The sequence below is a fragment of the Nilaparvata lugens genome, chromosome 14 (genome assembly GCF_014356525.2).
Source record: "Nilaparvata lugens isolate BPH chromosome 14, ASM1435652v1, whole genome shotgun sequence".
Classification (NCBI taxonomy): Eukaryota; Metazoa; Arthropoda; class Insecta; order Hemiptera; family Delphacidae; genus Nilaparvata; species Nilaparvata lugens.
In genome coordinates this window covers 6,865,285-6,882,663 of record NC_052517.1, presented here as the reverse complement: position 1 = coordinate 6,882,663, position 17,379 = coordinate 6,865,285, and the positions used below count along the sequence as shown (strand labels likewise).

The following is a 17,379-nucleotide window of genomic DNA, read 5'->3' as shown; positions in this document are numbered from 1 at the left end:
ATTCACTTACTTATCACAGAGGATAATAAATCTTGTTCCTACTCATTTTGTTGCCAATACAAGCCGGAGCGAAAAACTAAATTGCGAGATTGAGGAATGGATAAGATCAAATAAAACTGAAGAAAAAATCTTCTAAGCACCAACTGTTTCTTGTTTTTATGTTTTGTTTTTTTTATCATAGAATAATTTTTTGTGTTTTACTAACTTTTATCTTATTTAATCTACAAACTTATATTTGTGTGTAAGTTCCACTAATCTTTGTTCTTTTTTGGTTCAATTTCTTAGTTTATATTGAATAAATATATTACTGCAACTTAGGTCTACGCACAGGTTTTACCTTGTAGGCTACTCCTTAAACATAGATGGACATAAAAAATAATATACTGTAGTTTTGGGATCATTTTATATATTTAATAGTATTTTTCTTGTATTATTTTTATATGTTATAATATTAGATTATTATAATTGTGTATGTTTTTTGAGAAATAAATTGATTTGAATTTGAACCGGCTTCTGTGCAACCGGGCGTTAGTGATTTAATTATTTTAGTAACTGTTTCTACTTACTAGTACTTGGTAACTTTTAGGGCCGGTTTCCGAGCTCGGGATTTAGCTAAGTCCTAGACTTTAAACAGCTGGAGTCTGAAAATTGGCTTTTCAAAACGGGGCGTAGTCGCAGCTTTTATAACAGTAGTCGTAGTTTTTATTTTCTAATTTCTATAATTGGAAACGTTTTTCCTTGACGAAATTAGACATTCCTAAATAATTCAAAATAGCTGAAACTTTACACTATTTTCTCTTTATTTTATTTTGTGTTCAATTTTCTAGTTTTTCGAAATTCAATTCAAACGTGACTATGACAATGACTGCGACTACGCACCGTTTTGGAAAACCAATTTTCTGACTCCAGCTGTTTAAAGTCTAGGACTTGGCTAAATCCCGAGCTCGGAAATCGGCCCTTAGTATATTAGTTCACATATTGTTGCTGGTGAGATGTTGTAATATCTATCCATAATGAAACCACTGGCTTGTTGTCAATAGTTATTTGTGCAACTAGTGCGCAAAGTGACAGTTTGCTGCACCGAAAGAAACGTTTACGCCCGAGCCGTAGGCGAGGGCGGAATGGTTTCTTGAGTGCAGCAGAGGAACTTTGCGCACGTATTTCACATTAAGTTTTTCCTACAGTTACCATTGAATATGAAAAGTGGGTAATTATGGGTAAAATTGCCTGGAATGCATCAAATGTTTTTCTGTGTAATTTTATTATTGATAAAAACCTTAATCCTAAAATCCTAAAGTCCTCGTTGTCCTTGGTTATAATATATAATGAATAATAATTAGCGCGTTGTGCTTGGTTGCACCTCTGCTCACTATAGCAGCCACAGCAGTCACTGTTACCAACTTCATTTTGATTTTGCTGCACTGTTGCTCCATATAACCTACTAAGTATTTTGCGTTGCCATGTTGCAAATCTGGAGTGCAGAAAAATTTTTCCCGCACTAGAGCGGAAAAGTGATTCTTTGCGTTCTGTAATCAGTGCAGCAATGGCCACTTTTCAACGTAACTGTAGGAAAAACATATTTATGATTTTTACAAAAAATAAGAGATATTTGTAATAATAACCCAGTGTTTTCATTAGTAATAATTATTTAGACTAATATATTGTATTTTTTTATTTCCAGATGTAATGCGTTTGTATGCGATGTAACCCAGGGAGACTGGAAGGCACCTTTCGGTTATGAAAGCCTCGATGTTGTGATTATAATTTTCGTCCTGTCCGCAATTCATCCCAATAAGTAAGTAGCTATAGTGGCTATAGTAGCTTAATAGCAGTATCTGATTAACATTGATGTTGCTATCCTTGTCTATCATTCCACAAAGTGGATATCTCTATCCTGTTTTGTATCAAATTATGGTGTTGTGTATCAAGTTGAGATGATACTGTATCATATTGTATAATTATATTGGGTTAGTGGTATGGGGAGGAGCGTATGATGTTTTCATGAATAAAATTTTTACATTTCAAAAAATGATAAAAGCAATTCTTAATAAGCCAAGGGCTTTTTCTAGTAGTGAAACATTTGCCGAATTTAAAGTGATGACAGTACGTCAAATTTATATAAAGAAACTTGTCTACTATGCATGGATGAGGAAGGATGAATTTACAGTGTATAATAACGTTTCTATGTATAACCTGAGAGTTACATCTCATAACATTTATAATATTAACTATTCAGATTTGACAATAGTGCGAAGACAATTGGGGTATCTTAGCTCAAAAATAATAAATATCATGCCAAATGCATTGTCAGAATATCTTTCTAATAGGGGTAGACAGAAGATGGAACAGATAAATAAGTGGGTGATACAAAAATTTTCTTTGACATCAGTCAAATATTATAATTACTAGTAATTTATTGTTAATTTCGATTTTTTGTAGCTTTGATTATTAGTAAATAAATTTTTATATTGTCTAAACAGCTGATACTCTCACTCAGCGGTCAGGGTTTTGCCCTTGCTGGGTGGTGCCATGTAATTTTAATTTATTTGTAAAATAGCATAATATTATAATCTAGAATATTTCTTTTTAAGTTTTTGTATTTTGTTTTTATGGGCAATAAAGATGTTTAAAAAAATATTATTTAACGAAAATCCTAAATAAATGCTAAAATAAATGCTCTCCGGGGTGATTCACAGCATTTATTTAGGATTTTCGTTAAATAATAATTATATATTAATTAGCATTTGAATAAATGGAATAAATGCATTCTCTATTTAATTCCATCTGTAAACTGGTTGGCCGCTATGGTTTCGTATAAAATGAGAGCTGCTATCCAGAGATGGTCAGTTTGGTGTAAGGGCAAGCATTCCTGACCAGCAATTGGGAGGTACCGGGTTCGATTCCCGGGCTGGCAAATAATTTTTGGATAGTAGTTCTCATCGAATTTCCATCTAGCTATTTAACCCTGTTGTCAATGTATGCAGTAGCAGAAGTCTTCGGGGTGATTTACAGCATTTATTTAGGTTTTTCGTTAAATAATAATTATATATTAATTAGCATTTGAATAAATGCATTCTCTATTTAATTCCATCTGTATCATATTGTGGTTGTTCTTGTTCTATAGTGAGGTCCACGTTATAATAGCAGTATCTGATTAACATTGATGTTGCAATCCTTGTCTATCATTCCACAAAGCTGATATCTCTATCCTGTTTTGTATCAAATTATGGTGTTGTGTATCAAGTTGAGATGATACTGTATCATAATGTGGTTGTTCTTGTTCTATGGTGAGGTCCACGTTATAATGGCAGTGAAGAAAGATAGGAGAAAAACGTTGCCAAGTCTCTTCATTTTGCCACTGACTGTACACAGCTGTTACTCAATTCATCCCATTAAATTTGATCTAATAATAATTATCATTTCCTTGATAAAATAATCAATTTAATGTCAAATCAATCAAGAATATATATTCTTTCATAATTTAATTCAAAAATTTGCTTCCATAACTGAGATCAGATTTTATTTTTATACAAACCTGAAATGGCGGCTAATTTAAAAAGCTGTGATACAACAATCTGAATTTCAAAACAACAGAAATTAAGTTATTTGGTAGGTATTCTATTCCAATTTCTTTTAAGAATAATAGAAAAATAGAAATTTTATTAAAAATAAGTAATTTCAATGGAAATAATTCTGAAATAACCTTTCAATATTATATTTATACCGGTACGAGTAGGTCTAACCTATATATACGTGTAGGCTAACTGAAGCATGGATGAAGTCTAGGATGGTTAGTTATCTACTTTTAAAATGTTATTTCAGGTATTTTAATTTGTATTTCTCATACGGTAATCTCTAAAAATTATTTCATTGTTTCAAAAATACATTTTAAATCAATTATACGACTTGTGTACTCAAGTATTTTGATAGAATGAAGAAAAAAAGAATGGCGGCTGAGAATTGTTTGTTTACTTTTGTACAGTCACTGTCAAAAGTAAAAATAAAATATTCTGGAAAATAGACAACATCGCAAAGCTAGAGAGAGATAGTGCTATCTGTTTTGTTGTATGATAGAAAAGGACAGCAACAGTATTGTCAATCGTACACTGCCATTATAACTATAGGCCTATAGTGAGGTCCACATTACAATGGCAGTATCTGATTAACATTGATGTTGTTATCCTTGTCTATCATTCAACAAACCGGATAGCGCTATCTCTTTCTCGCTTTGCTCTGTTGCCAGATCCTCTTTTAACAATGTTTGATCAATTAACAAAATATTTTATCGGATGAAATTAAATTAGACATTGCATTTGTACAAATGCTAAATAATTGACCGAGCGAAATGAGGTCTAAGATTCAAGTCGACGGTTTGGCATTTCTCTTAATGTTTAAATGTTTATATGTTGCGCATTTACGGCGAAACGCGGTAATAGATTTTCATGAAATTTGACAGGTATGTTCCTTTTTTAATTGCGCGTCGACGTATATACAAGGTTTTGGAAATTTTGCATTTCAAGGATAATATAAAAGGAAGAAGGAGACTCCTTCATACGCCAATATTAGAGTAAAAATCAGACTATAGAATTATTCATCATAAATCAGCTGACAAGTGATTACACAGATGTGTGGAGAAGCCAGTCTATTGCTGTATTTCCATAAGGTCTATAGTTTCAATCAGGTACTTGTGGATGAGAATACTGCGTGAGGTCCACTGTTCACAGAACTACTAGTTATTATTTAACGAAAATCCTAATTAAATGCTGTAAATCACCCCGAAGACTTCTGCTAGAATTTCCATCTAGCTGTTAACCCTGTTGTCAATATTTGCAGTAGCAGAAGTCTTCGGGGTAATTACAGCATTTAATTAGGATTTTCGTTAAATAATAATTATAAAATATTTCATCCTAATTATAAAAATTTATATTGAAACTATTGAAAAATATAATTTGCTGCTTAATAAAAAATAATTGATTATTTTAAATGACAATGAACAGTTAATATTACATCAATAAACCTGTATCAGCTACCGTCTATAGAAGGCATTGACAAGACAGAGGATCGGCAACGTTGTTCTCCTATCTTTCTCCACTGCCATCACTATATCTGTAGTAAGGTCCTTATTGCAATGGCAGTATTTGATTAACATTAGTTTGCCCTCCTTGTCTATCATTTGACAAAGAAGATAACGTTATCCCTCTCTAGCTACGCAACGTTGCTAAATCATTTTTAAAAATGTAGGAAGCTAATTAACAAAATATTTCATCTCAATCATAAAAACGTATTACTTAATCTGAGATATATATATTTTCTTGACAATGAAATACTAGTAGTTCTGTGAACAGTAGACCTAACGCAGTTTTCTCATCCAGTTAATAAACTCAGGTCACTTTGAATGTGTATCCCATATGATGATTTATCCAGTTTCGTGATAATCTTCCCATCTGTTAATTCTCAACTATTTTAAAATTAATTTTTTCAATCAAAAATATGATAATTTTTACGGCATTATCCAGTTCAACTTATCATTTTTTATTTTATTTTCAATTACCTATTAAATTTCTTTTTCAAATGTGAGAATATTGATACTGATGGACACGCATCATAAAAAATATTGAAACCCTACCTTATAGAAAAAGACATTGCCAGACATCTGTGTAATGCATGCAATGAATAATTCACTGGTCAGCTGATTAATTATAAATACTTCTATAGTCTGATTGATCCTATCTTGGAAGTAGATAATATATTATATAGTGATATCAGAGTATGTAGGATTCCTTTTATTTTCATATTACCCTTAAAATGCAAAATTTCAAAAAACCTTGTGTATACATCGACGCGCAGTTGAAAAAGGAATATTCCTGCCAAATATCATCGAATTCTATCAACGCGTTTGGCCGTAAATGCGTTACATACAGACAGACAAAAGCAAATCGAGTTGAAACATAGACCTCACTACGTTCGGTCAGTAATTTATCATTTTAAACAACAATGCACAGTTAATATCTCATCAGATATACTGGTGTCAGCTATATTCTTTAGATTTGATTGATTGATTGAGTACTTTATTTATGTAGATTACTGTATATACTGGTTTATACACTTATATACAATAGCTTACTATACAGCAAAATTATAGATGAATTTACATAATATAGACTAAGAAAATAATTATTGAACTGTATATGATATGAAAAAGCAGATTGTAATATAATAACTATAGATAATAATTATATTGTAATGCATGTACATAAATTGGCGGAGCTTTGGACATATCAATGTCCATTCTTTGGGAAGAATATTAAAAATATCCTCCCCACTAACCCTCTACCAAAAAAAAAGCAGAAGAGACACAGTAGAGACAGAAGTAGAAGACAGAGTATGAGCAACGCTTTTCTATCTCTCTCCACAGCCATTATAACGTGGACCTCATTATAATTATTATTAAATTTAGTTCAAACAATTCTATTCAAATGTGATTGAAATAAGAAATGAGTTGATCCATAGTGAATTTCACGTTTTAAAATCAGTAGAAATGATAGAACGACATAGTTTTGAAAGAATTGGCTTAAACACGTAGGGGATAGGAAGTTCACGAATGACGCATCATCACGTCTCAACTACTCAACTCATTAACTTCACATTTTGCGTATAGATTCTTAGTTTACCGATGATGGTTATAGGCCTACTCTAGATTCTTCAAGATATCATTAGGTCAGGTTGTCAGTTTGTCAAGTTTTCAATTGGACTCTTGCGAAGCACGGGTGACCTGCTAGTAATATAATAAAGGAAAGAACTGGCTTATACACGTAGGGGATAGGAAATGCACGAATGACGCATCATCACGTCTCAACTACTCAACTCATTAACTTCACATTTTGCATATTGATTCTTAGTTTACCGAGGATGGTCATAGGCCTATTTTAAATTCTTCAAGATTACAGTAGGCCATCAAGTTTTCAGTTTGTCAAAGTTTTTAGTTAGACCATTACGGAGCACGGGTTACCTGCTAGTCTATAATATATCGAATGAAAGCTATATAAATATAACTAAGGGCTTCTGCTATTGCAAATATTGACCGAAGAACTTAATAGCTGAAGGTAATTCGTTGAGTGAAATTATTGTTAACGAACTTGGTTCCCCGATCCAAGTTCCCTAGTGTATGGGGCCCTTTAAGGATAATACAAAAGGAAAAGGAGTCTCCTTCTTGGTAGAGAGTTAGTGGGGAGGATATTTTTAATATTCTTCCCAAAGAATGGACATTGATATGTCCAAAGCTCCGCCAATTTATGTAGATGCATAACAATATGATTATTATCTTTAGTTATTATATTACAAATTGCTTTTTCATATCATATACAGTTCAATAGTTATTTTCTTAGTCTATATTATGTAAATTCATCTATAATTTTGCTGTATTGTAAGCAATTGTATATAAGTGTATAAGCCAGTATATATTGTAATCTACATAAATAAAGTACTCAATCAATCAAACGCCTATATAAAGGGCCCAGTTCGTGTAGGATTTGTCCACACACTGTAGTGGGGAGATCGAACAACCGTTCGTTACTTCAGTGTCTTTCGGGGACTAGAGATGAGTGTTTCAAAGTTTGCAGCTGCTGTGGGAAGAAAATATATTGAATATATTACAGATAGAATATATCGCCCTGGCGGACGATAAGAACAAAGCTTTTAATCCAGATTGAAGACCAGATTCGTCACGAAATTGGTTCGCGGTTCGCCAATTTTCCACATACACTGGGGAACTTGGTTCGCAAGAACCAGGTTAGCCGATCCAAGTTCCCTAGTGTATGGGGCCCTATAGTTTCATTCAAAGGTCTTCAAGGTCTATGGTTTCAATATTTTGCTTTGCAGTCATGGTATTATTATGCGTGCCCATCAGTATCAATATTCTCACATTCGAAAAAAAAACTAATTTAATAGGTGAATAAAAATAAACAAATGAACTAAATAATGCTGAAGAAATTATAATAATCTTGATTGTTAAAAATGTATTTTCATCAGATAGAAAGATCATCACGGAACTAGAATGAATTATATCATATGGAATACAAATTCAAACGTGAACTGAGATTGTTAACATTTAAAACAGTTGACATCAGGTACTTGTGGATGAGAATACTGCGTGAGGTCTACTGTTCACAGAACTACTAGTATAAAAGGAAAAAGAAGCCTCCTTCATACGCCAATATTAGAGTAAAAATCAGACTTGTGGATTAGAATACAGCGTGAGGTTTACTGTTCACAGAACTACTAGTATAAAAGGAAAAAGGAGCCTCCTTCATACGCCAATATTAGAGTAAAAATCAGACTATAGAATTATTAATCATAAATCAGCTGACAAGTGATTTCACAGATGTGTGGAGAAGCCAGTCTATTGCTGTATTTCCATAAGGTCTATAGTTTCAATCAGGTACTCTTGTGGATGAGAATACTGCGTGAGGACTACTGTTCACAGAACTACTATTTATTGAATAATAATTTTGTTCAATTTCAGTAATAATTTCATTTAATTTGAGTAATAATTTTTCATTGATTTTTGCAGAGTTGCAGCAGTAATTGACAAGGTGTACAAGTATTTGAAACCAGGTGGTCTGGCAGTATTTAGAGATTATGGTCGTTATGATATGGCTCAGCTACGATTCAAGCCGGGACAATGTCTACAGAAAAACTTCTACGCAAAAGGAGACGGGACGTTTGTGTATTATTTCACTAAAGGTATTTTATTATGAAACACTACAAATCAATTTACTTATCAAATTCAATTGATCATATAATATATATTTTTAATGGTCCATTGGATTTAATAAGTATCCTAGAAACCGGGCCTTAATCCATAGGGAGAAGAAGGGAATTCTATAAATATTTCTATCTATATATATATATATAAACCGAAATGGCACTCACTCACTCACTGACTCACTCACTCACTCGCAGAACTAAAAATCTACTGGACCAAAAACGTTCAAATTTGGTAGGTATGTTCAGTTGGCCCTTTAGAGGCGCACTAAGAAATCTTTTTGCAATATTTTAACTCTAAGGGTGGTTTTTAAGAATTTAAAGTTCGTCTTTTGGCATGTATATTCTTCTTATTCTCTTAATTATAATTGAAATAAGGCCATACCATATGTTAATATAGAACTATAATCTAGATAGAGTACCTCTTCGAAACAGTTGTTAACTGGTAACTAAATTAATAATTTTGTCAAGTTGGCATTAAGTTGAGTTGACTTTGTTAGAATGGCACCAAGTTGAAGATTTGAATGCATTTATCGCGGAAAAATTGATTGGGCACTGCTACTTCAATCCTGGGAATATTATATTACTAGCCGTCAGGCTCGCTTCGCTCGCCATATCCGTTTAGCCAGACGTTTAGTCTGGACCCCCAAATGGATCGTCCTAACATATGATAAAAATGCTGGCGAGCGAAGCGAGCCTCCTGATCTCATTCTTGGATGATCCAGTCGGGGGTCCAGGGGGCGGAGCCCCCTGGCTAGACGTATATGGCGAGCGTAGCGAGCCTGACGGCTCGTAATATATATTTTAATGGTCCATTGGATTTAATAAGTATCCTAGAAACCGGGCCTTAATCCATAGGGAGAAGAAGGGAATACTATAAATATTTCTATCTATACTATAATAAAGGAAAGAACTGGCTTATACAGGTAGGGGATAGGAAATTCACGAATGACGCATCATCACGTCTCAACTACTCAACTCATTAACTTGAAATTTCGCATATATAGATTCTTAATCAACCGAGGATAGTTATAGGCCTATTTTCAATTCTTCAAGATTTCATTACGTCAAGTTTTCAGTTTGTCCTGTTTTAAATAGACCCTCGCGGAGCACGGGTTACCTGCTAGTGTTGAATAAATTTGTGATATTTTCAGACAATCACTGTGATTCAAGTCTCCTTGCCTTTTTCCCATTATTTGGGGTCGGCTCTCCTCGATCTAATAGCTGTGTTTCAAGTCATCCCGGTATATGTGATTTAATATCAATTGGTAATTATTCTTGTTAATAATAAGCAATCTCATCTCATAGTATTTTACGTCACGTGGACGGGAAGGGCCCTTTTGCAGGGCAAGACATTCACGTCCAAGTATTGTACAATATATTTTTCCTCCACCTACTGTCAAAAGTACTTACTTTACTCCCTGACACATGATACTAAAGTGTCACTTTTTCGCTCTCGGTACTAAAAAAACAGAAAAACTCCCTAGGGAGTAAAAGTGACTCCATTTAAATAACATGGGAAGCATCTCTATTTTAAAAACGTACATTTGGAATAGGTCAGAAGGTCTAAGCTCAGATGAGGAAGCATATAGAGTAGTCATTAAACCAACTAAGTTCAATACCTCAACCAGACATTTGATCGATATATAAAATTTATGTTTGTATGCTGAAATTATTATTACAAACTTCATATTACTATACTAAAAAAATGTATATATTTTTTCCTTTTATTCCATGTTATTCAAAATATCAGCCAACGAATATTACCTATTAACTAATCAAATTTGAAACGGGAACTTCATCGAAGCTGTAGTTTTGGCTGTCATTGTTGTTACAACTTTAGCCGACAGATAGTGCTGTCGGAGGAGAACTGTGATTACAAGCCAGCTGTTTCTGTTTACTTTTTAGATTATGTTGTAACACATTGTTTGGTCACATACGTTTTTAAAAATTATTTTATTAGCAGTTTTTATTAAAATGTAGGTGGAGGAAAAATGTTGTGTATATCATGAGTGAAAAATGTTTTTTCTCCCTCAGGAAAATTGTTGCCCTCGGCTTCGCCTCGGGCTTCAAACTTTTCCCTCAGGGAGAAAAAACAGCACTTTTCACTCTAGATATACAAATAACTATTTCCTCCACCTATTGTCTAAAGTACTTACTTTACTCCCTGAAACATAATACTAAAGTGTCACTTTTTCGCTATCGGTAGTAAAAACAGAAAAACTCCCTAGGGAGGAAACGTGACTCCATTTAAGAATAAGAATAAGTAACTTTATTGGCCATTAAACAAACATAGATGTAATAGGCTTCGTCAATTAACATAATACATAGATACATAGTCAAACATATATCACATAAAACATGAAAAGAAATTATAATATAGGTATTCAAGCTACAATAAGGGTACTAGTATCACAGTCCATGAACTCTTTAATATTATAAAAAGGATTTTTTTCTAAGCCAATTATTAATTACTGTCTTAAAGCGTTTAACATGCAAATTTCTTATTCTAAGAGGGAGCTTATTGAATAATACATATCTTTGATACATATGGCTTTTATGTGTCTTGGACAGTCTTACGAAAGGAGTTTGGAGATCAGTGTTTATTCTGGTATTATATTCATGATTATCACTGTTTCGAAAAAAACTGTTTAATTTGTTCTTAACCTGTAGCAAATTGTAATAAATATACAATGAAGGTACTGTCATTATTCCAAATTTTATGAAACTCTCTCTACAGGAATCTCTTTGCTGTAGGTCAGCAATGATTCTAATAACTTTTTTTTGTTGAATAAGAACCTTTTTTGAATTGCTTAAATAACATGGGAAGCATCTCTATTTTAAAAACTTACATTGTAATAGGTTAGAAGGTCTAAGCTCAGATGAGGAAGCATATAGAGTAGTCAGTCATTGAGCCAACTAAATTCAATACCTCAATCAGATTTGATCAACATATGAAATATATGTTTGTATGCTAAAATTATTACAAACCTTCATATCACTATGATTTTTTTTTTATATTCCATGCTATTCAAAATACCAGCCAACGAATATTCCTTATTAACTAATCAAATTTGAAACGGGAACTTCATCATAGCTGTAGTTGTGGCGGCCATTGTTGTTACAACTTTTGCCGACAGTTAGCGCTGTCGACGGAGAACTGTGATTACAAGCCAGCTGTTTCTGTTTACTTTTTAGATTAGATTATGTTGTAACACATTGTTTGGTCACGTACGCTTTCAAAAATTATTTTTATTTGCAGTTTTTATAAAAATGTCGGTGGAGGAAAAATGTTGTGTACATCACGAGTGAAAAATGTTTTTTCTCCCTCAGGAAAATTGTTGCCCTCGGCTTCGCCTGGGGTTTCAAACTTTTCCCTCAGGGAGAAAAAACACCACTTTTCACTCTAGATACACAAATAACTAACATTCACCGAGAAATTACATCTTCTCATGATTCAATAATAAATTGTTGTCGTTGAGATTAAATATTCTGGTAATCCTTATATTTATTCATATCACTAGCCGTCAGGCTCGCTTCGCTCGCCATATCCGTCTAGCCAGGGGGCTCCGCCCCCTGGACCCCCGACTGGATCGTCCAAAAATAAGATCAGCAGGCTCGCTTCGCTCGCCTGCATTATTCATTTGGGTATTTTTTATCATATGTTAGGACAATCCAGTCTGGACCCCCAGACTAAATGGCTGGCTAAACGGATATGGCGAGCGAAGCGAGCCTGACTGCTAGTGATATAATATTCCCAGGATTGAAGTAGCAGTGCCCAATCAATTTTTCCGCGATAAATGCATTTAAATCTTCAACTTGGTGCCAACCTAACAGATTCAACTCAACTTAATGCCAACCTGACAAAATTATTAATTTAGTTACCAGTTAACAACTGTTTCGAAGAGGTACTCTATCTAGATTATAGTTCTATAGTAACATATGATATGGAAATTTCAATTATAATTGAGAGATTGGGAGAAGAAGAATATACATGCTAAAAGACGAACTTTAAACCCTTAAAAACAACCCTTATAGTTAAAATATTGCCAAAAGATTTCTTAGTGCGCCTCTAAAGGGCCAACTGAACATACCTACCAAATTTGAAAGTTTTTGGTCCGGTAGATTTTTAGTACTGCGAGTGAGTGAATAAGTGAGTGAGTGAGTCAGTCAGTCAGTCAGTCAGTGAGTGAGTGCCATTTCGCTTTTATATATAGATACAAAAGATGAAGCAACAATATGACTATTGTGTTGAAAGAAAAATGAATGTATTTCTCAATTTTCCAATTACGTATTTCATTAGGGCTAATTAATCTGTTAATTAAAAAATAATCCCATAGTACCCATTTTTAAAAACCCTTTCTATGAAAAATACAAGTTTTTTATGAAATTGTACTATGGAATTGTATTTCTTGATAATTAAAATAATCGAATCTGTTTCTTTCTTACAGAGGAAGTTGGAGAACTTTTCACTAGAGCTGGTTTTATAAAGGAACAACTTCTGGAAGACAAGAGGTTACAGGTTAACAGAGGAAAACGTATAGAAATGTACCGCGTTTGGATTCAAGGAAAATTTAGGAAACCAGAATAAATGTATTTTTATTTTTTGTATAATGATTAAGGCTACATTTATTTAACATTCTCTTTCAATCTATATTATTTTGACTAGAAAATAGTTGATACCATGATGAGAAAAGCTCTAGCATAGAGAAAAGATAGCATGAGAAGATATCCCATGGTTTGTAGAATTCATCCAAAGTTTTGTATTAAATTATGAAGTTGTGTATCAAGTAGAGATGATACTATATCATATTGTGGTGATTCTGTATCATTTATGGTGATACCTTGGAGAATAGATAGCATAATATATGCCATGGTTTGTAGAAATCATTCGAAGTTTGGAAGTTTTGTAACAAATTATAGTGTTGTGTATCAAGTTGACATGATACTGTATCATATTGTGATGATACTGTATCATTTATGGTGATACCATACAGAAAAGATAGCTTAAGAAGATATTCCATGGTTTGTAGAATTCATTCAAAGTTTGGTATCAAATTATGGTGTTGTGAATTAAGTTGAGATGATACTGTATCATATTGTGTTGATACTGTATCATTTATAATAATTCCATACAGAGAAAAGATAGCATAAGAAGATATCCCATGGTATAGGTCGTTAATGTTCCAAATTTCAAGCCGATTTTATGTTAACTGAAGCCGACTACTGTCTATTATTAGTGTGTTGTTGGGAGTGTAAAGCCCGGTCCAGGCGCTCAAGTTTACCATCAGTTTCTTTGCTCAAGCAAAAGACGGATCGTTTGGTTCAAGCAAAAGACGGATGTAAAATTGCACCACACGCATCCATCTTATGTCGTCCGTTTTCCTATTTTTGTGCTCACAAGCTCAGTTCGTCATCAACATCTACCATAAAATATCCGGTAGCTGCATATTTAGATGCAATTTAAGTGCTTACTATTTGATAGGTACTTGCCAATGATCTGAAAATTGAGATTTTCGTAAAAAATGTGAATGTAGGCCCATGTATCAATCTATTGAACATGCAGCATGGGTATAATAGATATAATTGACCGAGCGAAGTGAGGTCTAAGATACAAGTCGACGGTTTGGCATTTCTCTTAATATTTATATGTTTTTATGTTTATGTGTTGCGCATTTACGGCGAAACGCGGTAATAGATTTTCATGAAATTTGACAGGTATGTTCCTTTTTGAATTGCGCGTCGACTTACATACAACGTTTTTGGAAATTTTGCATTTCAAGGATAATATAAAAGGAAAAAGAAGCCTCCTTCATACGCCAATATTAGAGTAAAAATCAGACTATAGAATTACTCATCATAAATCAACTGACAAGTGATTACACAGATGTGTGGAGAAGACAGTCTATTGCTGTATTTCCATAAGGTCTATAGTTTCAATCAGGTACTCTTGTGGATGAGAATACTGCGTGAGGTCTACTGTTCACAAAACTACTAGTATAAAAGGAAAAAGGAGCCTCCTTCATACGCCAATATTAGAGTGAAAATCAGACTATAGAATTATTCATCATAAATCAGCTGACAAGTGATTACACAGATGTGTGGAGAAGCCAGTCTATTGCTGTATTTCCATAAGGTCTATAGTTTCAATCAGGTACTTGTCGATGAGAACACTGCGTGAGGTCTACTGTTCACAGAACTACTAGTTTTAGCCTGGTATTGGCCTATAGCTTTCAGACTTTCTATTGAATTATCTCAACAAAGTAACAAATATGTACTTAATTCATTGTTAGGTATCTCTTATTGTGCATTGGAAATGTAGAAAACTCTATAAAATATTACCCGAAAAGGCATACAACTTGAAACTTGGATGACGGAAGTTATAAATAATTTATAAGTATTATTATATTATATTATATATTATATTATATATTATATTATATTATTTAAAAGTATTGCTTTCATTTATTTCAATAGAGCTACTTGAGAGATTAATAAATTACATAAAATTACTAGTACTCTTTTATAACGAAATGGAAATGGTACCGTCTACTATAATAAATCAATTATGTAGTTAAATTTGAATGAGGTACGGCAAGTTGTTTTTGAATTCCTTAGCGTATTTTAAAATTATTGACCGAGTGAAGTGAAGTCTAAAGCTGCGTACACATATACGCGCTTCCAACCCGCACCGAGCACGCTCCGCCTTCGTACCTCCCTCGTTCCTCCATCGTACCGCAGTCGCTCCACCCCCGCTCTGCAGTCGCACCCATCATGAACGTTACGGAAGATGTTAGATCTTCTTGCGTTCCCCGGTCGAACCACTCTTGCTCCCCGGTCGATCATCAATCGCTCTGCTGGAGTGACGTTCGGTTGCGGAGCAGAGCGGAAGTCTGTACGCACCTTTAGATTCAAGTCGACGGTTTTGCATTTCTCTTTATGTTTTATGTTGCGCATTTACGACGAAACTCAGCGACGAAAACGCAAAGTAGATTTTCATGAAATTTGACAGGTATGTTCCTTTTTAAATTGTGCGTCGACGTATATACAAGGTTTTCGGAAATTTTGCATTTCAAGGATAATACATATATGTATAAAAGGAAAAAGGAGCCTCCTGCATACGCCAATATTAGAGTAAAAATCAGACTATAGAATTATCATAAATCAGCTGACAAGTGATTACACAGATGTGTGGAGAAGCCAGTCTATTACTGTATTTGTATAAGATATAATATAGTTTCAATCAAAGACATTAAAGAGGTATGCATCTTTAAGCTGGGTTTACACCAAAGTTATTAACAAAATGGTTATGGTTATAACTTAATCCTTATAGATTCTATTAGATTGAACGGAAGTTTACAAACACTTATGTTCATCATGTGTATGATAAGTTATGTTCAATCTAATATAATCTAAAAGGATTGAGTTATTAACATTTTTTAAATAAATTTGTTCTAATCGCAGCTTAAGGTCTTTGGTTTCAATATTTTGTTTTGCAGTCATGGTATTATTATGCGTGCCCATCAGTATCAATATTCTCACATTCGAAAAAAAACTAATTTAATAGGTGAATAAAAATAAACAAATGAACAAAATAATGCTGGAGAAATTATAATATTTTTGATTCTAGAAAAATAATTTTCATCAGATAGAAAGATCATCACGGAACTGGATGAATTATATCTTATGAAATACAAATTCAAACGTGAACTGAGTTTGTTAACATTTAAAACAGTTGACATCTGGTACTTGTGGATGAGAATACTGCATGAGGTCTACTGTTCACAGAACTACTAGTATAAAAGGAAAAAGGAGCCTCCTTCATACGCCAATATAAGAGTAAAAATCAGACTTGTGGATTAGAATACTGCGTGAGGTTTACTGTTCACAGAACTACTAGTATAAAAGGAAAAAGAGCCTCCTTCATACGCCAATATTAGAGTAAAAATCAGACTTGTGGATTAGAATACTGCGTGAGGTTTACTGTTCACAGAACTACTAGTATAAAAGGAAAAAGAGCCTCCTTCATACGCCAATATTAGAGTAAAAATCAGACTATAGATATTATTAATCATAAATCAGCTGTCTTGTGGACTATAATACTACCCGTTCAAAAACATCGAACATCTTGAAAATGTATCTTTCCATTAACGTTAGTAGACAGTTGTCATGACGCTTTCAATTCAATATAAATCTCAATTTAACTTGGTAAAAAATCAGCTGCTGTGTGGACTATCAATTGCATGCCTCATTGAGTGCAATTTTTATGCACTATTAAATGAAATATTGATTGTATGCAATTAATAACAAAAATAACAGCATTGTCTCTCTACCTTTCTCTGCTTTGAACTCGGGTTGACCTGCTGCCAGTATGTCTTGAAGGAGATTAGCTCTTGATGTTTGCATTTTTGATACACCAATCCCAACAGCCATTAGCCGATATCTCGCTGGCACCCGGCACGACATTCAGACAGGATTTACTCTGATAGACAGTAGGTATTAGAGGAGGCTGTGGTTTATAACTGCGCGAGGTCTACTGCTACTGTTCATTAGTCAAGCTATTAGTTATTCAATTAATATGAATTATTCAACAATAATGTCTCATAATAAGGCGCT

At 33.5% G+C, this 17,379-nt stretch overlaps 1 protein-coding gene across 1 annotated transcript in view; it reads left to right on the top strand.

The window, feature by feature from the left end:
• The window catches only part of LOC111058184 (methyltransferase-like protein), a 32,316-nt gene extending 18,936 nt beyond the window's left edge, over nucleotides 1-13,380 (top strand). The window contains exons 5-7 of the mRNA XM_039440658.1: nucleotides 1,682-1,795; nucleotides 8,570-8,742; nucleotides 13,215-13,380. Of these exons, the coding sequence (XP_039296592.1) occupies nucleotides 1,682-1,795; nucleotides 8,570-8,742; nucleotides 13,215-13,354 (427 nt within the window). The 3' untranslated portion in view covers nucleotides 13,355-13,380. The remainder of the gene's footprint in view (nucleotides 1-1,681; nucleotides 1,796-8,569; nucleotides 8,743-13,214) is intronic.
• The last annotated feature ends 3,999 nt before the right edge of the window (nucleotides 13,381-17,379 follow it).